Raw genomic sequence first — 25,611 nt, forward strand, 5'->3', positions numbered from 1 at the left:
CACTTCAGCTGCAGGCGTCTGCAGGTTCACCTTGGCTGCTGGCTCTGCTGGAAACACTGTGGTGTGGTGCTAGCCAGATGTGAGGGCTGTGGGGTGGCTTGGGAAGCTCTGCAGACAGCAACGTGCCTCCTCCACCGTGCTTTCACTTGCTTCCTCACCACATGGGGACGGCATCCTTGCAGCTCTGTGCCACCAGCCCTGGTCCATACGTCGGCCCTGCCTGGCTGCGGAGCTGTGTCCCACGACTGGAAGTGCCACTGCTGTGCAGGGACACACAGAGAACCATGGGCATCTTCCCAAGGGGCTGTCAAGAGGTATGGGGAGTGCTGTGCTGCACTGAGCCTCGCTGGAATGAGAGGGCTCCGTCATTGTCACAGCTAAGAGCGAATAGGGGGTGGCCAAGTTGTCTGGTGTGTGTGATGTCCTGCTCTTCTCCACAAAAGCCAGGAGGCCACAAGCAGTCTCTGGGATTACTGTCCCCTTCTGAGGCCTCTCTCCTGTGCCACAAGCTGTAGAGCCAGACCCAGACCCTCTCCATGGGGAATATGGCTTTGAGCAAAGCCTCAGGCATAATGACTCTGAAAGCCGCAGGGTAGCTCTGATTGCAGAAAAACAGAGAGTTTTCTAAGTTCCTGCCCCTCCTTACCCTTGGCAGCTGCCCCTTTCTGAGGATGCAGCCCTGGCCAGGCTGTCAGGAGACCCTGATAGCTGCGTGACAAACAGAGGAGCAATGACCACAGAGCAGAGTTGCTCTGTGCCCTCATGGCAACAGCTCCTCCTGCACATCTTCACTGGCACTGCCAGTGGCCACGCTTCCTGCGTCACGGCGCTGCACAGATATTCTTGAAACCTTCCGAGACTGAGAGCATCAGGTGTTTTATATACCATAAACCATGCTGGGATGTACAGATACAAATGCTTCTCGGTGTTCAGTGGAGACTGCACACTTTGAACAGGAGCCTATTGGACAGCAGGGTAAAGCTCACGCCTGCACACACCTCTGAGGTGTAACCGTGCTCAGCATCTGGGACAGCCATGCTCAGCAAATGAGAGCCACAGCAGCGTCCAGCAGAGGCTCAGTGCAGGAGGACCAACTGAGGCATCATCCCAGTGCTGGGACTGTGATGGTTCCCCATGCTTGGGTGCCCTGCCTGCCCCACTCTGGGGTACAGAGAGCAGGATCCTTGTTTTGGAAGAGGGAGAAGCTGTTAGTGGAAACACAGGGGCAGTGGGATGAGTGGTCAACTCAGTCACCCGCCTGGGGCTCTCAGCTCCTTACCACAAGGCTTGGGACCTCCTCATCATGGCTGGTTTACCTCCTAACTGCACCCCAAGGCAGCTCCCACTATTTGTATTTGTATTTGTATTTGTATTTGTATTTGTATTTGTATTTATATTTTTTATACTGTGGGCAGGAGCGTGGGCCCAAACTGGGATGGGGGCACTGCTCTGAGACTGTGCCATAACCCCAAGCTCCCTGGGGGCTGAAGGAGGGTAAATGGGTTCCCAGGAATGTGCTCATGAAATCATCTGCTTTTTCTAACTCTTCTGACCTGTACTTGGAGCTCAACCAACCAAGTCACTACTCACAATTTCAGCTTGTGCATGGCCATCGCTGCCTGCAGAGCCACGGTGTCCCTGCGTGTGGCTGCACGGACAGCTCAGTCCCTGCAGCAGCAGCCAGTGCTCTGCAGTGTGCATGGGGCTGCCAGCGTGTCAGTGAAACAGGCAGCTTTGCCAGGGTCCTAGGCTCTTTGAGCCAGCAGGTTTGAACTTCAGTGCCAGGCTTCCTCAGAAAACGTGTCTCTTCCTTGTAAAGCTGTGGGTGGGCTGGAGGCTCACTCCAGAAGTGTTGCCTCAGGAGCAGGAGCAGATGAGGGTGAGCAGAAGCTGCTGTGTACCTGGACTGGCCAAGAGCACCCTGTCTGCTGTCCACTGCTGGGGACACAGCTGCTCTTTCAGGAATGGCTGCGGTGCTGCAGCAGGGCAAGGCCTCAGCATCGCTGAGACCCCACTGAAGGCAACACACCCTTACGAGCATGCTCTTTCCTAGGGCTGTTTATTATTTGTACCTAAGACTGATCCACCAGCTGAGACAACCCAGCTCCCACCACGCTCTGTCCACAGCCGTGTCTGAGGCCTCCACACTCCTTGCACCCAGGATCGCACAGAGACCACGGTCCCCGTCTTCGTGTCAGACCCCCCCTTCTGTGCTGAGGGGCAGGGGCACCGCAGGCCCCTACAGCGAGTGCTGCATATGGCAACGGGGTCAGCAAACCTTCCAGGCACCAGGAATCCCAGGAGATGGCCAAAGCAGGGCAGCAGCACCCCCAGCCCCTCACTGCCTCTGCATGGAGGGGTGGCAGCAGTGCGTGGCAGGACAACCCTGCCTATCTGCTCAGAAGACCCCGCGTCGCTGCTAACTCCACGTGGGACACGTTGGTGGCAGTGCTGGGGTGGGTCCCCCCTTGCAGCAGGGTGTGATCTGTGCCAGGACCCCCATGGTGCTCTTGCCCAAGCTCCTGGCTCTGGACAGGGCCTGCAGAGGTGGAGGACCATGCCAGGCACCTCCAAATGGTGTTAGGGCTGCTTCTGAGCAACGATGTCCTGGATGCAGTTGTACAGGAACATGTACTGGTCCTGCAAAAGACAAAGGGGAGCCTGGAATCAGGTTTCTGACAGAGATCTCCTGGCTACAGGACCAACCTTGCAATTTGCCTCAAAAGGTCCTAATAAACAGTGTTCGATGGCAAAGTAGGATTTGCTGTCCTAAATGGCCCATGTTTGTCCTGTGTCACCAGAGTTGCCCAGAAAGGAATAATCAGGCCTGGAGCTGTAGTTACACCATATTTCTTTCCTCTTGGTTCACCATCCCCATTCATAACTCCTGAAGGCAAATTGCACCGCGGCATGAGAGGAACAACGACATCCGACTTCCCCAAAGTGCTCTTGGATGTGCCATGGTGTTTGCATCCTGAACAAGACTGAAGAGCAGCACCAGTGACAATGCAGAGCATTGAGTGGGCAGAGCTCTGCCCTGCTGAGCGCACAGGGCCTGGCAGTCTCAGCCAACGTGGGGCAAGGGCTGACAGCAGATCAGGGTAGATCTCTGCAAGCCCTCAGAGGCAGACAACAAGATATGGGTGGTTTTAGTCCAGTTGTATCATTTCTCTATTTTTTAAGATAACCAGAATGATCCATCAGCACCAAATGTAGGTCCAGAGGTCTCAAGTCCACTGTGGATTTGAGATAGGGTTCTGCTCAAATGCCAGGCAGCTCCAAAATTATGTTAGGCTACAAAACACCCAGGACTGAGCACTGCCAAGGCAGGGCTCTTGGGAAGGCAAGGTGTGGGGCAGGTAAAGGAGGTTGTACACAACACACAAAGCTGAAGGGCAGCTGTGGGTTGAAATCACATGGTAGGCAGGAAGGGGGATTAGGGACTTGACAGAGGGGCCTCCAAGCAGCTTGCTAATGCGCTGGATAAGCTGCAAGTCACGAGGAGCCTCCTCCTCCTCCAGCAGTGGGTTTAGCCCCACTGAAGGTCTGGGAAATCCACAGATCACAGAGTGGCTGCAGTTCCAGGTCACCAGACCATGTCTGCAATGAGCCTGGTCTGATTGTGAGATCTGCAGTGACAGCCCAGGGCTGACTTCACACCAGGCACACTCAACACTAAATGCAAAAGCACATCCCCAGAGACACCTGCCTTGCCAGAGCTGGGGGTGCTTAAATACCCATTGGGTAACCATGGGCAATCCCTCAGAGGTTCGTCTTCTTCCTTGTTTGTACCTAAACCCCCCAAAAATCATCTGACACCCCCAGCACAACAGCAGCGTGCCCCCAGCAGAGACAAAGGGGCCCAGGCCAGCCCCCGCAGGGATGGAGGAGGCTGCCCTGCCTGTCCTGTGCTGGGATCAGAGCAAGCACTGCTCATGGCAAGGTGGGGTGGCAGCTGCCTGTGCTGCCCCCCTGCCGTGAGGCAGTGGCTTTTGATGGGTGCTTGCTGTGTCTTTATGCCACGTTGTGTCTCTGCTCGGCAAGCGGCTCCTGACACACAAAGGAGCTCTGGAGCAGGGGCAGCGGGTGCCTTGCCCTCCTCTGGCTTCCACCATGCGCATGGTTCACATTAATTAAGAATGTGATTAGCTGCTTGCAGGCGGCTCAGCAGCTGGGAAGCCCCGGAGCGATCTGCCCTAATTCCGCTGTTCTCGGTAGTGAGGGTTTCCAGGGATGCTGCATCAGCTCATTCAGCAGTCGCAGGGGATGGAAGCGCTGTCCAGAGGGCATCCGTGCCGCCAGCGCCCATCGGGGGCTGCGGGGCTGGGCTGGGCATGGCAGGGCACGGCCCCAGCCTGCACAGCTGAAGATGTGGTGGGGTGTCCCGCTAAGCCCCTCACGGGCAGCCCCAGCGCAGCTCAGGGGTGTGGGGGTATGGCAGGGAAAGGCAGCAGACAGGGGCACCCGGCAGACTCAGGATGCCCAGGCCGACAGCCCTGCCCAGGGCCGGTGTGAGCAGGCAGGGCTGCGTAGGATGAAACCAGCGCTTCCAAGGCAGAACGTTCCTTGCCTTTATCATCAGCTCACATGCAATCTAACCCATTTTAACTCCAGAGCTGAGGAGATGGAAAGCCCTTCCCTGAGAGAAGACACTGCCCTTGGCCCTTGGTGGCTGCAGAGGAAGCATGGAATAAATCCCTGCATCAGCTGGATGGCTCTGGGGGGCAGGCAGCACCTGGGGATTTCTAGGCAACTCAGCATGACTGTCTCCTTCTGCCCAGCCCACCACCCTTCCTCCTTCCCACCTACCAGAGTCGGGGTCATGAGGCAGCAGCTTCTCGCCAGCTGGAGTGTCACCCCATAGACATCCACGACCCTCTCAGCTTTCATCTGGTGCAACAGGCAATCCAGGGAGATCAGTGTCCCCATTTGGCTCACGCCACCGCTGCAAGGGACAAGGGAGGGTCATTGATGCCTGGCCAGGCTGAGGTGAACCTCTTTGCAAGTGGGCACCAGCACAAGAAGTCAGAGACCCCATGAGGAAACATGCAGCAACTGAGCATGGTGGGTTAGCGGGCTGTGAGGAGTTAGGAAGCCCTGTGCTGACCAGGGGGATGGGACCCCAAAGTGCCTCTTGAAGGAGCCTGGAGACCCGCCCTGCCCTGCTGAGCTGTGCAACCCTCACCCAAGGGACTGTGATGATGTCCAGGCTGTGTTGGCTCCTGTGGGACCGTGAGCTCTCCCTGGCTGCAAGCGGATGAAGACACCAGGGCTGCTCCCAGGATCCCAGCAGTCAGCCCAGCGATGGCCGCTCCATCCATGCTCCTGGCCCAGCCCTGTTTGCCCTCCCTTCTCCCATGCGCTTAGCCAAGCACTGCTTCATCTGACCTCCCACATTCAGGGCTTTCCATGCTCTCAACATGCCCCAAAACCTTGGGGCCCTTGGTGGAGGGTGCAGACTTGCTGGTGGCCATGAAAAGGCCCTGTGCAGCCCGGTGGGTACCTGCTCTGGGGAGCTGCCCACGGACAGAGCAGTAACGTGGGGTACCTGCAGTGCAGCAGGAGAGGACCGGCTCTCTTTCGGTGAGGCATGCACCGCCTGACAGCAGTGAGGAGATCCACCAGGCTCTGGACATCTGGCTGTTTCTTGCTGCTCCAGAGCGTGTATAGGAATCGCTGTACCTGCCTCTCCTTGCCTTTCTTCTCCTGGTGAGACACAAGGAGTTGACACAGTGGTTGGGGAGGGACGGGTGGGTTTGGATGCAGAAGGGTCCCAGCTCTCCCATCCTTGGATGTCAGACACTTTCCTGAGCGTCTGTGGGGGTCTCCAGGCAGCCAATGCTGGGGCAGTGCCCATCATCCATGCTGTGGTTATGGTGCCCCTGGCAACCCACGCTCCTTCCCCACAGCACCTTGCTCTGCCCCTTGAGAGACTGAGAACTGTGTGGGCCTTTTCAAAGAGGTCATAAAGACCCATCAGCAAGGGGCAGGGGAAGCCTGCACGCCTCTCCCCTGTGTCTCCTACATCCTTTCAGCAGATGCTCTTCTCAGTGCTGCAATCCCAATTTCCTCCTGCATTTGTGGACTGCTGGCACTGTGCTCCTGCAGCTCAGACAAGTCTCAATGGTCCTTTCAGCCCTCACCCCTCCAGACCTGTTTGCTAGCAGTGGAGAACATCCCAGGCAGTGGGAGCTAGGCCAGCCCTACCAACACGTACGTGTTTCATTTTGAGCTGGATGCATCTCCATCCAGAGATGAGCTTCTCTGTGCCACACTGGATGGTCAGCGTCTTTGTGCAGAGAGAGTCTCCTTCCAGGGGCCAGCACGCCTCACTTGGGACCTGTGTGCAACAGCAAGTTTGGCTTCATGTTGATGGCTGCCACATTTCAGATCAGTCCCCGTCGCAGGGGTCTGTGATGGCACTGGACCAAGAGCACCCCCACTATCATTCCATGTCAGTTCATCCCCTAGCTAAACCCTGGGTGTGTTTTTGGAAACAACAGCAGATTGCAGCCAGCTTCCCTGTTGACACAGAGCTGCTTGGCAGTGGGAATCTGCTCAGCTAATGCTCCCCACTGTGGATGCACAGAGACAGGAGCTGCAGTCCTTGGGTGCCATGGGGATGCAGCTTGAAGGGCACCAGCACCCGGGCCATGGACCGCAAGGTGGGCAGACAGGACCTGTCTCCCATCACAAGCAGTGGGAGCACTATGGCTCAGGAAAAGCTCAGCTTTAGCTAAGCTGGATCTGCACCCAGGCTTCAGGAGGCAGTGAAGACAGTTCACGTTTCTAGCTATGCTAGCTTCCAGCTGCATTAACCAGATCCCTGCTCTGCCACGGCATGGGCAGGCATGGCACTTTACCTCCCCCTTCTCCTGCCATGGGAGAAGTGTTAGGATGGTGTGAACCTCCTGTTCCCACACCAGCGTCCAGAAATCCTCCATGGTCAACTTGTCAGGTCCCTGGACAGCCAGATACTCCCTGCTGGAGCTGCAGCCCTGGGTGGGGAATGAGAAGATCACTCTCCTGATGGAGAGGGGGGCACGGGCACCCCGTCAGCCCAGGCAGCTGCAGGAGAGGCCAAGAGAAGAAGGGAAGCTCAAGGGGAAAAGGGAGAGGAGAAAGCACCAAATGAGTGCAGCTCAAGCCGGGCAGGTGAGGGAAGACACATCCTCAGTCCCCACAGTCCCCTCCTGTCCACACAGGATCACAGCAGCAGTGAAGTAGAAACCCGGCAGCAGTGAGCAGGGGCACAGGGATAAAGAGAGGCACAGGGATAAAGAGGGGCACAGGCTGGGCAGTGCTGCTGGAGACACGACTCACCGGGACACGCCACACCTGCAGGAGACCTGAGAAAGGGCCCTGCTCCAGCAGGGAAAACTTCACTCTGGAGCGATCGTCTGCAAAATACGTGGGAGGTGGAGGGATGCAGGGCAGCCCCGTGCTCACACAGCTCCTGCAGACCGACTGCCAGACTCCACACAAACCCACCCCCCCGTCACCATGTCTATGTGAAGGTGCTCCCCTCTGCAGTGCTTTCATCCAGGTCAGGGACACTGGTCCCCAAAAGACAGGTCTGTATCCCAACCTCCTGTGCAGAGCAGGTATGTGTAGTGCAGGTTGCTCAGTGCCTTGGCCAGTGGAGATCTGTGTATCTCTAAGGATGGAGAGCCTGCAGATGCTCTGGGCCCCTGTTCCAGTGTTTGGCCACCTTCATAGGAGCTCTTTTTCCTTATACTGAATTGGATTACACTTCCAAGTCATCCCTATTGCCCACTGTCCTTCTGTGGTACACCTCTGAGAGGACTACATATTCTCTGTGCTCTCCCAGCAGGTATTTGAAGATAGCAGTGAGATCTGCCCTTTTCCTTCTCTCCTCCACACTGAACAAACCCACCTATCTCAGCTCCACCATGAGCTCCACCCCAAAACCCCCTCGGTAGATTCTGGTGCACTCACTGCAGTGTGTCAGAATATTTTCCTGTACCATGAAGCACCGGCCCTGGTCCAGCCCAGCTCCACACAAGTACAGGACAAGGCAAGGTGTCACAGCACTTACATGGGAGGATGCTGGAAGAGGGCCGTGTCTGCTGGTTGCCTGAAGATGGTGTTGCAGAGCTGGCTTCTTCCTTGACAACCTCCAGGAGGGTCTGCCAGAGTGAAGGAGAGTGGAGGAAGCAGTGAGCAGGGAAGGGTCAAGAGGAGCAGGAGGAACTGGGGATTCCTGGGGACATCAGGGTGGTCACAGCTGCACATGCAGGGATGCTACGTGACCACCTCTGGGGTGGGCTGCCAGGTCTGCTCTGCATGGTCAGGAGATGATGGTGTTCAGTAGGTCCCTACCCTGCATGGAGGGGGTCATGGACAGACCCTGATGAGTGCAGGATGTGTGAGGGAGCTATGAGCCTCGGGACGCCATGCCAAGGAGACGGACGCTGCCAGGACAGCCAGGCTGCTGGAAACTGGGGCCTGTGACTCTCTCAGGAGAGTACCCCAGCCTGACCAGATTCCCCCAGTCTCTGCACCCTGCCCAGGACAGCTCTTACCTCATACTCCCTCAGAAAGCCCACATGGGACTTGGCTGCCTTCTGGGCATAGTGCTGAGCAAAGCTTTTCAGTGGGATGGGGCAGGACCTGGGGAGAGAAACTGGGGGTGAGGGTGAGTTGAGCAAACCCAGCAGCATCCAGGCTGTGACTGTCTGTGGGCAAACCTTTGCCCCTCAAATGCCAGGGCCCTCTTAGGTCCTCAGCCCCGGCCTATGCCAACCTGCGCTCCCACAGACAGAGGCAGATCTCAGCTGTGGCACTGACAGAGCCCATTCCCAAGGAGCAGCGAGGACAAGGTCCTCCTGTTCTGCCTGAGGGAGGAGGCAATTTGACCATAAAGGTAGATATGTGGCCTCTGGATTAAAGCCTCAGAGATGAGGTAGGTGGGCGACACCATGCCCAGCCTGACTCTGCTTCGTCCTCTTGGCCTCAGGTAGAAGAGACTTCCCAAGGCCACCCAGCTGCCATGAACCCATCTCTAGGGCAGCCCTGTGGGTTGGAAGCTGTTGCTGATTGAAATGCCATCCCCAGGTCAGCTCTGCAGCTCTTTGGCACTGGTGTATCCCAGGAGACTGACACAGGAGGAAAGCCCTCCCAGTGTGCCCAGTGACTCACACCTGGACTGGACTGGACTCCCCATGCTGCAGGGAACAACCAGCCTTGGGCTGACCCCCCCAAAACACCAGGTGGGACAATGGGCTGGGCTTCCCTGTCCTGTGCTGGAGCCATGGCTTAGGCTGGGGCCACGATCCCAACCTGCCACCTGAAGGGGTTGTGGGTCTGGGTGGGTAAAGGCACAGGCAAAATGCAGCAGACCCTTACCTCTCTGTCCCTGACAAACCGAGGATTGGCTCCTCCAAGATCTTGTCCAGGATACAGCTGTGCAGGAAAATATACTGGGACTGGAAGGCAAAGGCAGACAGGAATGTGGAGCACCGCACCATGCAGGCAGCACGAGAGGTGAGTGTGGCACTGCCTCGTTGACAGAGGGTTTCCTACTTTCATGCCCAAAAGGCCCTGGCTACTTTAGCCTCAGAGTCCCTGGGTTCCTCCACTGGGTCTGTCTGTCCGTCCTGAGGGTAGTACGGACACTTTATCCCAACCATGAGCACTAGAAATATCAGACTGCCTGTGGAGCATCACAGGCCAGCACCATGGTGTGTGTGAAGCAAAGGGCCTGGTCCTGGTCCTTGGTGCTCTTCTTTCCAAAGAAGAGCAATTTCCACTCCAGCCCAGCTGCTGCTTTGAGCAGCGCTGTGACACAGTGACAGTGGGGGTGCTGGGGCTGGCCGGCCGGGTCATCTGTCTGCCAGCCCGGATAGCTTTTACACCGTGGAGCAAAGGGGGAAGAGGGAGTAGAGGTCTTACCAGTGTCTGAATCATCAGGTAACGGTTCATCCGCAAGGCATAAACAACACCAAACGTGTCCACCACCTTCTCCTGCTTCATCTGCTGCAGCAGCCGGTCCAGGGCGATGAAGGTGCCACTGCGGCCCACCCCGGCGCTGGGAGCAGACAGCAAAGGTTGAACATTGCCTGGCCCCATGGCCGATGGGCTCCCCTCCTGCTGTTAGAGATGGCTCCCAGATGCTGCACCCTGGGACACTGAGGAGCCATTCCCACTGACTCGGGGTGGTGTTGACCATCTCCAGCTGCCCCATCCCCTGGAGCTGGGGGTCAGGCTGCAAGCAGACCCATAATCCTCAACGCTCGAGACTCTACAGACCCGCTGTGACCCCCAGGCGCTGCTTCCCCTCGCAGTTTGTGCACGAGCAGGACCCTTGTCCCCCATCCCACCGTCCCCTCCTCCTGCCCCCTGGACCAGAGCCTCGCCTGCAGTGCACGAGGGTCGGCCCTGCATCCTTGGTGCTCTGGATGTGCTCCCGGACCAGCTCCCTGAAGGTCATAATGGAAGTTGTGGACTCCGGGATCCCATGATCAGGCCATGCCGTGTAGTGCAGGTGGGACACGTGCCGCTCTGCCTGGAGACCCTCCTGCCAGGGGGGATGGTGGTGATCGGTGCACGGCCCCCCCAGGACAGGGGCACTCATGCACTCTGCAGCCCTGGGAGCACCCAAGGAGCTGGGGACACCCGTTTCAGCTGCAGGGAACAGCTCACACCAGGTCTGTTGCACTGCCCAGTGGCTCCTGCTCCCCTGTCCTCCTCCACAGTCCCCTGCCGTGCTGAGGGACATGGAGGTGGCAAGGAGGAGACCTGCCTATGATTGTCAGGGAACGTGCTTTTGAAGCTGCAGGCTGTGTCCCCATGCAGGGACACGGAAAGAAGAGAGCAAGGGTGGGCATCAGGGGTGATACAGACTGCTCCACAGGGGTCTTTGAACCCCGCTAATGGCAGGGAAAGGAAGTTCTGCCACCACCACCAAGGAGAAGCACTGCTGCATCCCATGCAAACCCGCAGCCCTCGGCTGGTCCCCAAGCCCATCCTCCTGTGTCCTTACTTACGTGCCACAGCTTGAACTCGCGCATGGTCCACTCCTCCGAGCTGCTCTGTGCCAGCAGGTGGACCCGGACCTGCCCATAGCAGACCGGGGCAGATTCGGATGGCCAGTAATGATCACAGAGGACCTAGAGCACAGGCAAGATGGGGTCCCAGTGAGATCAGTGAGGGTCCAGGTCCTACTGGGTGACCTCCCAGCTCCCTGGCAGCATCTGGAGAGCAGCAGCTGTGTGGGGATGCAGGGCAGGTCTTGGGGAGCAGGCAGGGGCACTTCCCCTTCCCACCATGAGCATTGTATAGCACTCCCCCACCTCCCGTCTGTTTGGGTCTCATCCTTCTCCAGAGAAAAGGACCTGTGTGGGTCTCACCACCCCTGGAGGCTGGAGGAACAGTCTGTGAGGTGTCTCATGCAGAGGCAAGTGGTAATTTCAGATGCTGCAGAAATGCCTGAGGGTGATGGGCATGGTTCCCACTAAGCTCCACTTCTGCCCTTTCCCACCCCAAACTAACGCTGAGCTGCACACATCAGATTCTGTTCCCCCCCCCAAACTGCCAGTGTGGGAAGCTGTGCTCCCCTTGGAGCCACGTCTGAGCAGGGGTTGGCAGAGGGCACCAGCCCAGTCCTGGGCTCAGTCTCAGGACCAGGCATGGGGCAGCCCGGCGCTGCTGACCTACCCGCCCATTCTCCATGCACACCGTCAGCATGATGATGTTGCAGACGTTCTGCTCCCACACCAGCCGCCAGAAGTCCTCTATCGTTTTCTTCAGGGGCCCCTGGGTGGCAATGAACTCCTGCTGGGACGTATAGCCCTGAGCAAGAGGCAGACAGGAGGAGCTGTCAAGTTGCTGAGGCAGGCAGATGCTGCCCTGTGGCAGCGTCAGTGCCTGGCCTGCATTTGTGGTAAAGGGAGAAATGCTCATTGCCCTTAGCCCATGCAGACACGGTTCAGAGGCAGCTGATCTCAGAAGCAGCTGATTTCACAGGAAGCATGTGCTGCCCAACACGTGCTCTCTACGTATTCTGTGACCCCCACTGTTTCCCTCCAAGCAGTTCCTCATTCAGCCTAACCAGGGAAAGACAGATCTGGGTCTCTCTTGTGCTCCCCAGTCATCGCCAGCGGTAGGGTGAGCATGCAAGGTCTCAGGCCGCTTCTTTGCCTTTCCCCGTTGACACACACATGCCCCGTGGCTCCACGCACCCGTGCAAGCATGCTGTGTGCCCTGCCTGTTACCTGCGAAAACCTCCCGGATGGGGGATGTGGGCGCAGCTCCAGGGTTGTTCAAATGCAGCTGCACAGACCAGAAGGAGAAAGAGCAGACAGACAGATGGGGCAGTAAGCTGGGAGAGGACGGGAAGAGGACAGTCCTCAAGAAGAAAGCAGAAAGCCTTGCCAGTCTGCCCACACACACACCTCTGCATTCACGGCACTCGCTATCCAATAGCCTCCATCAGCCCCTGCTAAAGGGCATCTGTGCATCTCTGCCTAAGCTACAGCTCCTTCCCAGTCTGTGCCCACCGTGGCAGCTCTTGCCCACCAGCTCTCACCACCTCACTCCAGGCAGAGTTTCTCATGCCCCGTGGACACGGCTCTGTGGGCACTCACAGGCATGAAGTTGGCATTGATGTAGTCTGAGTGTGGATCCTCCCCCAGCTGACTCAGCTTGACCCGAGAGTGATCATCTGAAAGAGACCACGCACACATCATCCCCCAAGGCAGCCCCTCACCAAGGCACGGCCACCTCCCTTGCACTGGGAGAAGCCCCAGCGGCTCCGCTTGCTCCAGGTACACAGCCAGCAGTGAGGATCTGTGCCTGGCCAGCACCGTGTCCCTGGAGAGGTGAGCACTGCGTGCCAGCGGGGTCAGCAGAGCTGGTATCACAAGGCTCACTGGAGAAGCCATGAGATGCTCGTGATCCCCTCTGGTCTCCAACTGGGACCCATCCCTGAGCGGGGCTCACTCAGCCCCTGCCCAGCAGCCTCCTGAGGAGCTGAGGTGGCTCAGCCCTGGGTCAGCCCTCAAGCCTTGAGTCTCCAGCAAGAAAATGGAAACTGAGGCCCGCTTCAAGACTCCTTCTTCTCCCAGGAGAGGAGCCAGGCACTGTGAGCCCTGCAGTGATGTAAGGTGGGCCCGTCCTTGTGCTTTGCAGTATGAACTCCCACCCCAGATGCTGGTGGGAGGAGGCAGCACTTACAGGGTAGCACGTGGGGATATCTGTTCTTGGAGACATTTGCTGGTAGCTCGGCCTCCACCTTCGGCTGCTCCTTCCCAACTTCCTTCAGCTCCTGTAGGAGAGAAGAGAAGATCAGCACAGGTGTCTCCCTGGAGGGCTCCTACCCAACCCCGCTCATGGCTAGTGGCTCTGTCTTGTGGTGTAAGGGGGTCACCCACACACAGGGAACCGCTCCACTCCTCCCTCAGTATGGCCTGGGAGCTCTGAGCCATAGGTGGCTTTTCCAACCGTAAAACAGTGCCTTCTCCAACAGTACTGTTTTTATGTAAGAGAAAACAAGTCCGAGAACAAGTACTGGGAAAAAATCCAAACCTTTCTCATCTACCAAGAAGCTCAGAGCTTGTGCTGAGAAAACAGAAACGTCTTCTGCTGAGAAAACAGAAAGACCTTGTGCTTCTTTCAAACCCTCCTCACATCACACCACCCAAGAGCTGGGGCATGAGCTACCTGGAGGAGAAATGAAGTCTTATCTCTAGCAGGAGTCCCATCTCACCTCAAACTCCTGGAAAAACGCATGGTTAGCTGTCTTCATCTCATAGTACTGCTTGAAGTTCTGTATGGGAATTGGCCGATGGACGTTTCTGCATGAAATGAAGTCCAGAAGAAAATGTGCCTTAGTTATCAGGAGGTCTGGCAGGCCAATGAGACAGCCCAGCCCTGAGACCTGCAGTACTTGGATGCACACACATCAGTCTATAGCCCCATGGCATCGGACAGGGAAGTGGGTCCAACAGAGCATTGGTTAAATATTGGGAGGGATTTCAGGATGAGGAGGACATTCTCCTACTGGAGAAGCCTTGCAGAGGAGGTATGGCCAATGCATTGACTTGGAATGGAGCTGGGCAATAAATACTGAACACGGGAAAGCCCAATATTTAAAAAATAACTCAAGGAGAGCAGATAGAGCTGGACGTTTCCTGAGTCAAAGCATGAGAATGGACCTGGGACCTCTGGGACCTGCAACGAGGACCCGCAGAAAGGGAAGGCTCCAGCACTCACCTCAAGCTGTAGGTCACCATTTCCTGGGGCAGGCTGCGCTTCTGGGTTCTGGAATCAAAGCATGGGACGTGTCACTGTACCCTGCAGTGCAGGAGGTGTCACTGTCCCCTGCAGCATGGGAGATGTCACTGTCCCCTGCACGGCCTGGTGCTGTGAGCACATGGCTGACACCACGCATGCTGCCTTGCACACGTGTGGGGTTCTGTGAGTGAACTGCACAGGGCAGCTCTCCTCTCCCCTCTGCCCTTTCCCTTCAGTGCTTGCCAGGCACAGCTCTGCTAGCAGGGGTCCCAGTTTGCCTAAATCTCTTTTCATGCCCTCTCACTGCTCTTCCTCCTGGTTGGCACTGAAGGCTGGGTTTCTCAGCCAGCACCCACTGGGTAAGAGATGGCTCATCCTCACCTCTTTGCTCTGAGCTGCTTCCAGTAGACCAAAGCAAAAATAGCTGCGAGTGTCAAGAGAAATCCCACAATTATTCCAGTGATTATTGGCATTGAGAGTGGAGTTGTGTCTGCACCGGACCCAGCACCTGAAATAAAAAAAAGAGACAGAATGGATGGAAATAAGAGTCAGTAAATGGTTGCATTTACTCTATTTATTGCATTTGCTGCAGCCTATGATCTCCCTCTGGCTTGCCATTGTCAGGTTGTTAATTATCTCTAACCAGGTAGGGAAGATGGCATTCTCCACCTTACCTGAGAACATGGTGAACGTCACTGCGGGGGCTACTGGGTCGTACTTGGTGAAGGCAGCGATGCTGAACCTAGGGCAAAGCAGAGTCCTGCCGTCAGGGGCAACCTGAGCTGAGCACAGCGCCCATGCAGCCGGCAGCAGGGAGCCCCCAGGGGACAGGAGAGCTGCTGCGGTTTTGAAATGCTGTATTGGAAGAAGCTGGATTTCTGGTAGGGATTTAGGGAATGTGTGGAAATGGTCTTTCCTCTCTGTTTTCGGCCTCTTGGGCAAGTTTGTTGCATTGGGGAGAACATGAGAAAATGTTCAGAAAGCACAAATGGGAAACAGGTTTCTTCCAAAGGGTTATTTGCAGAGACAAGTAGTAAGTTTCTGCTCTCTTATAGGAAAAGACAACATTAAGTAAGGAAAAATCAAGTTACATTGGGTCACTGTTTTAGTTCATGTCAACCCGTTAATTGGGTTGACTTGAAAGAGCTGAGCCTGGGCAGTTGTTTCAAACAGGGGCAGCTCAGCTGTGAGGGCTGAGCCCCAGCCCAGACCCTTCCCCATGCACACAGAAGTGGGTGGTGCATCCTCTTCCCTGTGCTCTGCCCTGCATCCCCTGGCAATGTGCACACCAACCCTCACAGCTCCCTGCAGAGCTGACTTCCTGCTGTGCAGGTAACATGTAAGGTAGGTCTTCTTGTGCCCTAAATGCAAGCTAAGGCTTTCAAACATAGCTTTGGATTTTAGCAGCCAAGAGTTTGTGTGAGTCACAGAATCACAGCACAGTTTGGGTTGAAGGGACCTCACAGCCCCCCCAGTCCAACCCCCACGGGCAGGGACACCTCCACCAGCCCAGGCTGCTCCCAGCCCCGTCCAACCTGGCCTTGGGCACTGCCAGGGAGGGGGCACCCACAGCTTCTCTGGGCAACCTGGGCCAGGGCCTCATCACCATTTCTTTCTAAAGTCTCATCTAAATCTCCCCTCTTCCAGTTTAAAGCCATTCCCCTTCATCCTATTGCTAAAAAGGATCCCTTGTATCCTTGTAGCCCTTGTAAAAAGTCCCTCCCCAGCTTTTCTGTAGCCCCTTGTGGTCCTGGAAGGTGCTCTAAGGTCCCCCCAGAGCCTTCTCTTCTCCAGGCTGAACAACCCCAACTCTCTCAGCTGACCCCATAGCAGAGCTGCTCCAGCCCCTGACCATTCCCATGGCCTCCTCTGGACCCATTCCAGCTGGAGCCCCTCTGGCAGCACATCCGCACTGCCAGAGCAAAGATCTCTTTGGAAACTGAACCTGCAGATGCCATGGCATGAGAGATAAGGGCTTGTAGATAAACAACTCACTTAAAGATAGGAAACAAGGGCTGGCTTTCAGAGTGGAGATGGGCTGTCAGAGGTATCTGCTTTTCACCACACTGCTAATGATTAACTAGGAGAGCAGCACAGTGTACTGAGGATGCAGGTTGTTCCGGGCAGCCAAAATGAAAACAAGCTGTGAAGAGCTGCAAAAGGATCTTCTGGCCCTGAGTAACTGGAGAGTTGAGTACATGTTATTGAATCTTGGTGGGTGGACTAATGACAGCCTGATGGCTCTGAATTAGCTGCCACCCAGCGGGAGGTCAATGCTGGAGTGAAAAAGGCAGCAAGGGATGACCCAGGCCAGGGACCTCAGCACCTCTGTTGGCATGGGATGGGAATGCATCACCGTGCAGTTCTCCTGCCAGGTATGATAATATCCTCAGGAGAGCCCTTTGCTCTTGATGATTCTACTCTGGGTGGGATTTCCAAGTGAATGCCTCTCTGGAAACTCCTTTTTTCCCCAGGAGAAGCAGCCATTCTCTGCTCCTCTGAGTCCAGGGTTAACACCAATCTCTGTTCTCTGTTCTTGCTGCCCCAAACAGCAGCTTGAGTTAAGAGCCCCTGTTCGGCAAAGCGTGTAAATCTAAAACGACTCTATACAAATCAGTGTAAGTTTTTCATGTAAGTGAGGACTCTGCACATAGCAAAAGTAAAGAAAGTGAAGCAGAAAAGAAGGAAGGAAGGAGAGCCAGCAGGTCCAAACCCAACACCAGGGACTCTGACTCTACTGACCACAAAGCTTAAGGGCAGATCTAATTCTCACTTTACTCACAGGGAAAGTGAAGCTCTCTCTCATGTACACACTCTCTCACAGCCTTTCTTTCTCTTAGCCCAACACTCAATGACTTCCATCACTAGTCCTCCACTCTTGCTGTAAGTTCCTTTAAACTGAAATGGGACAACCTTTCCCATTCTGGGGGATCTCTTTGTGAGAGAAATGCCTGGGCATACAGTCCCTATTTGATTAAATTCACAGAATCATAGAATGGTTTTGGTTGGAAAAGACCTTTAAGATCATCAAGTCCAACCATAAATTGTGAGCTGCTAAACAGAGGACTAACAATATGATTGTTTGTAGTAGAAAATCTACTTTACATTCATCAATTTAAAAGGTACCCCATAACAGAATATGTATGCTTGTACATTGATGTTCCTGGATTCTATTTACTGTCAAATAAGACTGAATTTATGAATATTGTGACCGGTGTGTATGTCTCATGGGGAACTTGGACCTTAGCCTGTGCATTTGCTGCCCTCAACCTTTGAGACTCCAGTTGTACAGGCACCACTTCAACTGATGTTTCTGAATCAGTTCATTTTTGCACTCTCTGAGCCTGCATCTGGCTCCCAGTCACCTGCAGAAGCCCATTTTAGGTCTTACCCTGGAGGTGGACAATGGCCCAACAACACACACAGCCCTTGTCAGCCCGAGCTTTCATGTCTGCTCCCCCTCTCCCTGCCCACTTACACTGCCTAATCCAGCCCTTGAACCCCTCAAATGCTGCTTGGATCCCTGGGGTCCACTGTGGGGGCTCTGAGGAGTACGAGTGTTGTAAGGGGCCTCAAACAAGAACTCACTCAAACACAGGATTTTTGTAACTGTGACTGACAGATCCTGGTACAGACACATCTTAGTGCATTCTGAATGATAAACCAGCAGAACGTCGGCTGAGACCAAGATCAGGGAGCTGAGAAAAGGGTCCAGGAAAGCCCACAGATGGGAGAAAGACTGAGAGTCAATGGAAGAACAGTAAGAGGTGCCTCTTCAGATCTGCAAGGGACCACCAGAGATCACCAAAGGACCCCTTGGATGCAAGCACAGTTTGAACCAAAAATGATTCAGCAGATACTTAAATGTATAACATTTAAATTGCTACCAATCATTTTAACTCAGATCCTGCAATCCTGAAGCTTTTGTGTATAAATATGCCAAGAAAAGTCCTGCTAGATGTGCGACCCTGGATAGAATAAATAATGCCCCTCGCACCTGACATCCAATAAAGAATGCCTGCTTCTTAATGCTACATTGGTGTGAAGAGGTTTTTCTAGTCCCAATTTTGGTGACACGGGGGTGAGGTCACATCCAGGGAGCTGGTGGCTCCGTGCGGGGACAGGAGTCCCCCCTTTTCACAGAATCACAGAACATGAGGAGTTGGAAGTGACCTTGAAAGCTCCCCCAGTCCAACCCCCCCAGAGCAGGATCACCAGAGCAGTCACACAGGAACACGTCAGGGCTTTGGGTGTCTCCAGACAAGGAGACTCCACAACCTCTCTGGGCAGCCTGGGCCATGCTCTGGCACCCTCACGGTAAAGAAGCCTTTCCTCATGTTGAGGTTGAACCTCCTGTGCTCCAGCTTGCTCCCATTGCCCCTTGTCCTGGCATTTGACATCACAGAGCAGAGCCTGGCTCCTTCCTCCTGACACTGCCCTTTCCAAATGGATCCCCAGGAATGAGGGCACCCCTCAGTCTCCTCTGCTCCAAGCTCAAGAGCCCCAGCTCCCTCAGCCGCTCCTCAGCAGGAGATGCTCCACTCCCTCCATCATATTTTTGACTCTGCTGGACTCTTTCAAGCAGCTCCTGTCCTTCTTGAAGTGAGGGGCCCAGAACTGGACACAGTATTCCAAATGCGGTCTCACCAGGGCAGAGTAGAGTTTTCTGCCCCAGTCCCTTCCCCTCCGGAGGGGTGACATCTCTCACCTGTACTGCTCGTTGGCTTTCAGCTTCCCGTTGCACGTTGCCCTGGACTGGCCACACTCCTCTGTCCCCACGGGCACTCGCCAGGTTTCAGTGGAGCTCCTGGGGCTCGGATGGAAGGGGTTGGGGATTAGCACAGCCAGGTAGGAGTCCTCTGTCCCGTAATAGTGGTCATACCATGTGCTGGACATGATTTCCTGGGTGGGCCTCAGCACTGAAGGGGAATGCACAAGGTGACAGTGGCAGTCCCAAAGTGACGTCCAGGGGACCTGCTGCCCTCCAGGGAGCCACTGCGGATCGGGACGTGCAGGGCCACTTACGTGAGTCATTGGTGGTAGCAATCACACCATAATACTCAATCTGGCCATTCTCCTCGCTGAACAGGTCCGATGAAATGATAACCGTGGAGCTGGCCTCCACCTGGAAGATGTCTTCTCGCAAGGGCGGAGGCAGGGCTGGAAAAGGAACCAGCGAGCACAGCCTGTTAGTGTGTCCCTGCTCCCACACACACACCACAGCCTGCGGCTGCTCCCAGCATCGCTGCCCAGAGCCCTGATCTGTCATAAGAACTCAAGGACATGATTTTTGTAACTATGACTAATGCATCCTAGTACACTGATACGTCCTAGTACATTTTAAAGGACTGCAGATAGACTAGGAGACACTGGTTGATAAAGGGAAATAAGGAATTCATAAATAGTTATAAAACAAGAACAATACAAGGAAGGATCGTATATGGGAAAAGCACTCGGAGTTCATGGCAAGAACATTAAGAGATGCCTCTTCAGATCTGTCAGGGACCACCAGAGACCACTGGAAGACCCCTTGTAGGCAATCACAGTTGATTCGAGAATGATTAAGCAATATTTAAATGCATTATAATTATATTTAAATTGCAACCAATCATTGTAATTTAGATGGCAAAATCCTGAAACTTTTGTGTATAAATATGCTAAGAAAAGTGACCACACTCGTGTGAGCTTGGATGGAATAAATCATGCCCCTTGCACCCGATGCCGAATAAAGAACGCCTGCTTCTTAATGTACATTGGTGTGAAGAGGTTTTTCTAGTCCCGATTTCGGTGACAGACCCGCTGCAGTTCAGTGCAGGACCACATGGGGCTCACAGGCATCAAGGTTTAATTCGCAGCTCTGGGTGTCTTCTCCTGGGCTCTGTGGCAGGGCTGTGGGAAAGAAGGGGACTCACCGTCCACTGTGGTGTTGCAGAGCAGAGTCACGGCTTGGCTCCTCAAGGCGTTCATGCCCACTGTGCTCACAACAATTTGGTACGATGAGTTTGGCTCCAGACCCTCCAGACTGGCCTCGCTTGTAGGGATGATCATGGCATACTTGGAGGGGGGAAGTCCATCAGAGAGTCTCTCTGTCACCACTTCATAGGCCTCCACATCTCCAGGAGAGCTGGTCCAGTTCAAGTAAAGACTCCTTGACTCCGGTAGGCATTGCACATTCTCTACCGGGTTCGGCTCTGCAAAGGAGATATGGCAAGCTCTGAACTTACCAGACCAGAGACATCCCAGCCTCAGCCCATGTGTCAGCCCAGAGCCACTATGGTCCTCTACTGCCTGTCCCTAGGTCAATGGGAGAGGAGCAGAGCTGGACATCGGTGACCTCGGAGCCTTCTGTGCCCAGGGCTGCAGGACAAGGCAAACAGGTCAGGGCCTGAGCAGGTGTCTTATAGGAGAAGCAGACCAATGGACATCTCTGCAGAGTTCGCTTTGCTTCACAGGTAGCCAGGCCAAAGGGTGATAAGAAAGCTCTGTGATGGGGCTAGCTTAGAGAGCTGATGGCTACTAGAGAGCCACCTTGCTGGTTTTCCTTATCCCACACCACAAAGACTTCCCATGCGTCTGCTGACCCCCAAGGACTGATCCAATCTTGAGGCCATCCAGGCGTTTCTCCCCGTTCCAGCCTGCACTCCCCATCTCCACGGCAGTGTGTACCCACCCATCGGCACTGCCAAGGCTTTGGTGCTGCTCCAGTAGGGCCCGGCCACGCAGCTCAAGGAGACGGAGTAGTTCCTCCCCGGGACCAGCCCCTGCAGGAGGTGCTGGACTTGTCCCCGGAGCAGATCGTGCCGCCAGGTTAAGCTGCTGTTCCTGAGATCCCGCAGCCACAGCTGGCACTCGTCCTGCTGTCCAGAAACACTGCCCCAGGAGATGAGCACTGTGCTGTTCCCTTCGGCTGCCGCAGAGAGATTTTTGGGAACTGAGGGGGCTACAATGAAAACCACACCAGGGGAGAGTGACTGGCATGCCAGACCCTCTCTGCCACCCTGTAGAGATACAAGCAGGAGATGATTAATATACAGGGAAACATTTATGTGTTCAGTGATAACATTTCTGCAGCTGCTGGCTGCCATGACCAGAAGTGACCTTTAAATGGCAACTGGAGGACACGCAGAGTGAGGAGCATGAGGAGATGGGTTCTTCGTCCTGCTAATTAGCAGTTTTCATTAGAGACCTGCCTGAAGGGCTCTGCACGTGACTGCCAGCACCCTGCCAGGGGCTGGCTGAGCGTGGGAGCAGAGACCTCTGGATTCCCCAGGCAAAGTGTGGGGACTGTGGAGACAAGCACATGAAAAGGCTTATTGTGCTTATCTGCAATTTCCACATTCCTTAAAAAGAAAAAAATAAAGCCCAGCCTCCCATAACTTCTCATGCCAGGAATTTTCTGAGTTCCTGGGAGAAAGGCAGCGCGGACAGTAGGGTGACCCCCCTGGCTGTGAGGCCTCATGGTCTCCCAGGCTCTGGGCGTCCTCTACCACCACCACCACAGGATCCCTTGCTCCTTGCAGTCACCCATGCCTGGAGAAGCCAGTGTGTGTGAACATTGGGGTCTGCCCTGAGACAGCCACGACAGCCGCAGGACTGTCCTCTGGGCAGCAGCACTGCCCTGCCAACCCCTGCACCAGGGGCTTGCACATGATCCCATCGCTACAGTGGTACCTACAGCTCCCAGACAACAGTCCCAGCCCTCCTCCATCCCACTGCAGACACTGAGCCCACCCAGCTGAACCTCATGCACGACACAAGGACCTCCAGCCCTCGCCACTTACTTGTCCAGTCGCTGATGTTCCCTGCGGAGGCTGCGTAGGGCCCTGCCACGGACACCACTTGCAGGATGTATTTGTGTCCTGGGGCCAGGCCAGAAAAGACGAATTTGTTGGTGCCTTTCCCAACAGATACATTGGCTGCCACAATACCTGACCCCGAGTGGTACAGGAGGAGCCTGTAACTGTCATGTCCTTGGGGTTCTGCTCGCCAGGATGCGCTCAGCCTGTTGGGATAGCCCTGGTTCGTCATGTACACGTTACGGGGTGCCAGGGGGTCTGAAGAGACAGGATGGGAGATGTCAGTGAAGGGTCTGAGGACACTGCCCGGGTATCTCGGCACTGTCATTGTAAGGGTGGCACCACACAGGACAGCGCACTTCATCTCCACTGGGCGGCTGCATCCACCAGGCTTGAGGCAGCCAAAAGCAGCTTCTCCAAGCTTCAAGTGGTGCTTGTCCAAGCAGAGACACCCCTGGCCCAGCTGGAGTGAGATACCAGGGATGGGGGAGGAGGGAGCACCCAGCCGGCCGGAGGAGAGAAGGTGAATGCCCTCGTCTACTGCTCCTTCCTCCATGACTCTCCTCTGAAGCAGACCCCAGAGCTGCAGCTGGTCTAATCCAGGCTGGGGGAGCTGACACTGCTTGGTGCCATGGCACTGATGAGCCCTTGGGCTCAAGCAGGGCTCTGGGTCTGCCATGAAGGTCAGCAGGGCCGTGTCCTTTACCATGATCCTTGTGACTGCCCACACCACCCTCAAAGCGGGGTACTCACGCGTCCAGTTGCTGACGTTCCCTGCAGGTGTCCTGTAGGGCCCCGCCGTGGACACCACCTCCAGCACGTACTTGCTGCCTGGGGCCAGGCCCAGGAAGGTGAAGTTGTGGGTGTCTCTCCCAAGGGAAGCCGTGGCTGCCACAGTGCCCAGCCGTGCATGGTACAGGGTCAGTGTGTAGCCGTCTCGCCCCCCGGCCGCAGCTCCCCAGGACGCGCTCAGCCTGTCTGGGTGCCCCGTGCTCAGCAAATGCACAGTGGTCGGTGGCAGTGGGCCTGGGGGAGTCACCAGACCTGACGTTAGGGACCAGAGACTGTGCAAAAGGAAACAAACCTGACAGGACATTGTGCAGCAGAACAGATGCTCCCTGAGGTCTGGGACACAGTGGCCTCCTTCTGGTCACTTTTCCATCTCCATCCCACCTCACCTTTAATGCTGCTCACCTTCTGTGGTCCCTCACATGAAAACCCTTCCTCATTCCGGTCACTCTTATTGCCACAGCCCAGCTGCAGCACCTTTGTCACCACTGCGGGCAGACGCGATGCTCAGCACCCAGCTGGCACGCAGCTGCCTGGGCACAGCTGGCACAGCCTCTGCACTCTGTCCAGCCCCCAAATCTTTGTGGGTACGGAGAAGGGCTGGATTAGTCCATCTCCAGAGCAAAGACCTGTTCTCCTGGAGGACTGTGGGTTAGCCTCTTCCTGTACTACGCTGCTTCACTTAATTAGCATTTATGGTTATGTGGTTTCTACCTGCTGGAGGAGACGAGGTGCTCCTGTATACAAGGAGATGAGGCAGCACAGGCAGGGGCATGTCCTCACATGGGCACCGCTGGACAACCCTGAATGTGGTCAGCACATACTTGTGCAAGTCTACAGCTGAACATCCATGTGTCCATGAGGGAAACAGCGTGCCCATGCACCAGCTGCTGTGTGTTGCACCCGTGCACATTCACAAAGGCACCAGGACCCATGTACACGTCCCAGCCCTTCTCAGGGCTGCCCAGTAGCACAGCGTCTCCCCCCCTCTGCAGAGGATCCCCCTCCAGGCACTCACGTGTCCAGCCACTGATGTTGGGTGCTGCTGCCTGGTATGGTCCAGCCATGGCACTGACCTCCAGGGAGTACTCGTATCCTGGGGCCAGGCCCAGGAAGGTGAAGTTGTGGGTGTCTCTGCCAGGGGAGGTTGGGCCTGCCACAGTGCCCAGCTGTGTGTGGTACAGGGTCAGTGTGTAGCTGTCTCGCCCCCCGGCTGCAGCTCCCCAGGATGCACTCAGCCTGTCGGGGTGCCCCGTGCTCAGCCAGTGCACAGTGGTGGGGGGCAGTGGGCCTGGGGAGGAAACACAAGTCACTGTCAGGAGCCACATCCAGGCCAAGAGGAAGGAGATGCTCCACATCTGTGCCAAGCCTGTGCGGCAGGAGGTGGGGCAGCCCCACAAAGTCCCAAGGGTTGGCTTTGCCCTTGACTTGGTGGCTGCTGCCTCCAGGGATTGCCCCCTCCCTGGCGCTGCCTGAGCCTGTGGATGGCTGTGGATGGCTCCCTGGGACACGGGTAGCCAGGCCACAGGCTCCCCATGCTGCATCCAGCAGGGCATGAGCTTGCATGGGTGGGAGAGGAAGGCAGGGCCTGGCTGCACCAGTGTGGCCTCAAATTTGAACCAAGGAGGGGGAGATCTGCCAGAGGACACCTGGCTGCAAGGAAAGCGTCCTACTCACGTGTGCAGTGGGTGAAGTTGGGGGTGCTGGTGTGGAAGGGCCCCGCTGTGGCCCTCACTGCCATGCTGTAGTGGGTGCCGGGGCTCAGGTTGCTGAAGGTGTGACTCCTGTCACCCCCGGCCAGCACCACGCTCCCGACACGACGGCTGGAGGCGGTGTCGTAGACGTCCACCACGTAACCTTCTGCCGCTCGTCCTGCTGCTGCCCAGGAGGCCTGCAGCGTGGAGGCAGAGGGCCTGCGCAGGGTGAGCCTCGTGGGTGCCAGGGGGTCTGGAAAGCAACAGGGAGATGGTGAGACCCTGCCCTGCGTGCCACTGCTTGCTGCTCAGGGCTGGCTGCTCGGTGTGGCGGTTCCTGGTCCTGTGGCTCCAGACTCCACGGGTGATGGGCAGGCTGGCCACCAGAGACTCTCCCAAAAAGAAGCAAGGGGACAAATGGTGCAGGTGGTTCTGAGCACAATATCTGCAGGGCTGTCAGTTGGACATGGCAGGGCAGGACACAGAGGCCCCGAGGTGGGTGGAGGGGATTGGCTCTGTGTTAGGGGAGGAGTGAGGACAGTGAGCAGAAAGGTGGGACAACTGTGTAGAAGCCAGTGGCATGAGGAGGAGGATGGTTTGGGATGGTTTGGGATGGGGAAGGTGGTGGTGGGGGCTCTGCAAGACTCAGGTGAAGGCTCTGGGGCACAGAGGAGCTCTGTGTTCAACCCAACCCATCAGACTCACGCGTCCACTGGGTGATGTTGGCAGAGGAGGCTTCCAAGGAGCCTTTCACAGCAGTGACCTGCACAGCAAACCTGCTGCCTGCCTCCAGGTGAGTCCAGGTGATGTTCTGCACGTCTGGACTCAAGGTCTGGTCCCGCTTCCTGCTGTGGGTGCTGAGGCTGTGCAGAACAACGCGGTAGTGGTCCCTCCTGCCGGGGGGCTTGTTCCAGCGTGCGTAAAGCTCTGAGGAGCTGCCTGGGTTGGTAAGGGTCAGGTTTGTTGGTGCAGCAGGAACTGTGAGGAATGAGGGACACACAAGTCAGAGAGAACAAGGCCCGGTCCTGAGCACACACCCTGCTCCATGGAGGGGTCTTGTTCTCCCCCGGCAGTCA

The 25,611-nt window shown here is 56.0% G+C and overlaps 1 protein-coding gene across 1 annotated transcript in view; it reads right to left on the reverse strand.

Annotated features, from left to right (window-relative positions):
- Nucleotides 1–2,580: 2,580 nt before the first annotated feature.
- Nucleotides 2,581–25,611, reverse strand: part of LOC104537496 (receptor-type tyrosine-protein phosphatase V-like) — a 31,872-nt gene continuing 8,841 nt past the window's right edge. Inside the window, exons 11-39 of the mRNA XM_010180396.1 lie at nucleotides 25,241–25,513; nucleotides 24,519–24,788; nucleotides 23,860–24,132; nucleotides 23,231–23,329; nucleotides 22,038–23,078; nucleotides 20,927–21,163; nucleotides 20,542–20,613; nucleotides 20,169–20,447; nucleotides 19,282–19,416; nucleotides 18,965–19,175; nucleotides 14,931–14,998; nucleotides 14,638–14,764; nucleotides 14,236–14,283; nucleotides 13,730–13,817; nucleotides 13,198–13,288; nucleotides 12,609–12,685; nucleotides 11,680–11,814; nucleotides 11,010–11,132; nucleotides 10,380–10,540; nucleotides 9,916–10,051; nucleotides 9,370–9,449; nucleotides 8,547–8,634; nucleotides 8,060–8,150; nucleotides 7,324–7,400; nucleotides 6,864–6,998; nucleotides 6,218–6,340; nucleotides 5,549–5,706; nucleotides 4,810–4,945; nucleotides 2,581–2,640 (exon numbers count right to left, since the gene is read on the reverse strand). Coding sequence (XP_010178698.1) covers nucleotides 2,581–2,640; nucleotides 4,810–4,945; nucleotides 5,549–5,706; nucleotides 6,218–6,340; nucleotides 6,864–6,998; nucleotides 7,324–7,400; nucleotides 8,060–8,150; nucleotides 8,547–8,634; nucleotides 9,370–9,449; nucleotides 9,916–10,051; nucleotides 10,380–10,540; nucleotides 11,010–11,132; nucleotides 11,680–11,814; nucleotides 12,609–12,685; nucleotides 13,198–13,288; nucleotides 13,730–13,817; nucleotides 14,236–14,283; nucleotides 14,638–14,764; nucleotides 14,931–14,998; nucleotides 18,965–19,175; nucleotides 19,282–19,416; nucleotides 20,169–20,447; nucleotides 20,542–20,613; nucleotides 20,927–21,163; nucleotides 22,038–23,078; nucleotides 23,231–23,329; nucleotides 23,860–24,132; nucleotides 24,519–24,788; nucleotides 25,241–25,513 — 4,892 coding nt within the window. The remainder of the gene's footprint in view (nucleotides 2,641–4,809; nucleotides 4,946–5,548; nucleotides 5,707–6,217; nucleotides 6,341–6,863; nucleotides 6,999–7,323; nucleotides 7,401–8,059; nucleotides 8,151–8,546; nucleotides 8,635–9,369; nucleotides 9,450–9,915; nucleotides 10,052–10,379; nucleotides 10,541–11,009; nucleotides 11,133–11,679; nucleotides 11,815–12,608; nucleotides 12,686–13,197; nucleotides 13,289–13,729; nucleotides 13,818–14,235; nucleotides 14,284–14,637; nucleotides 14,765–14,930; nucleotides 14,999–18,964; nucleotides 19,176–19,281; nucleotides 19,417–20,168; nucleotides 20,448–20,541; nucleotides 20,614–20,926; nucleotides 21,164–22,037; nucleotides 23,079–23,230; nucleotides 23,330–23,859; nucleotides 24,133–24,518; nucleotides 24,789–25,240; nucleotides 25,514–25,611) is intronic.

Source organism: Mesitornis unicolor, unplaced genomic scaffold, assembly GCF_000695765.1.
Source record: "Mesitornis unicolor isolate BGI_N332 unplaced genomic scaffold, ASM69576v1 scaffold5173, whole genome shotgun sequence".
Classification (NCBI taxonomy): Eukaryota; Metazoa; Chordata; class Aves; order Mesitornithiformes; family Mesitornithidae; genus Mesitornis; species Mesitornis unicolor.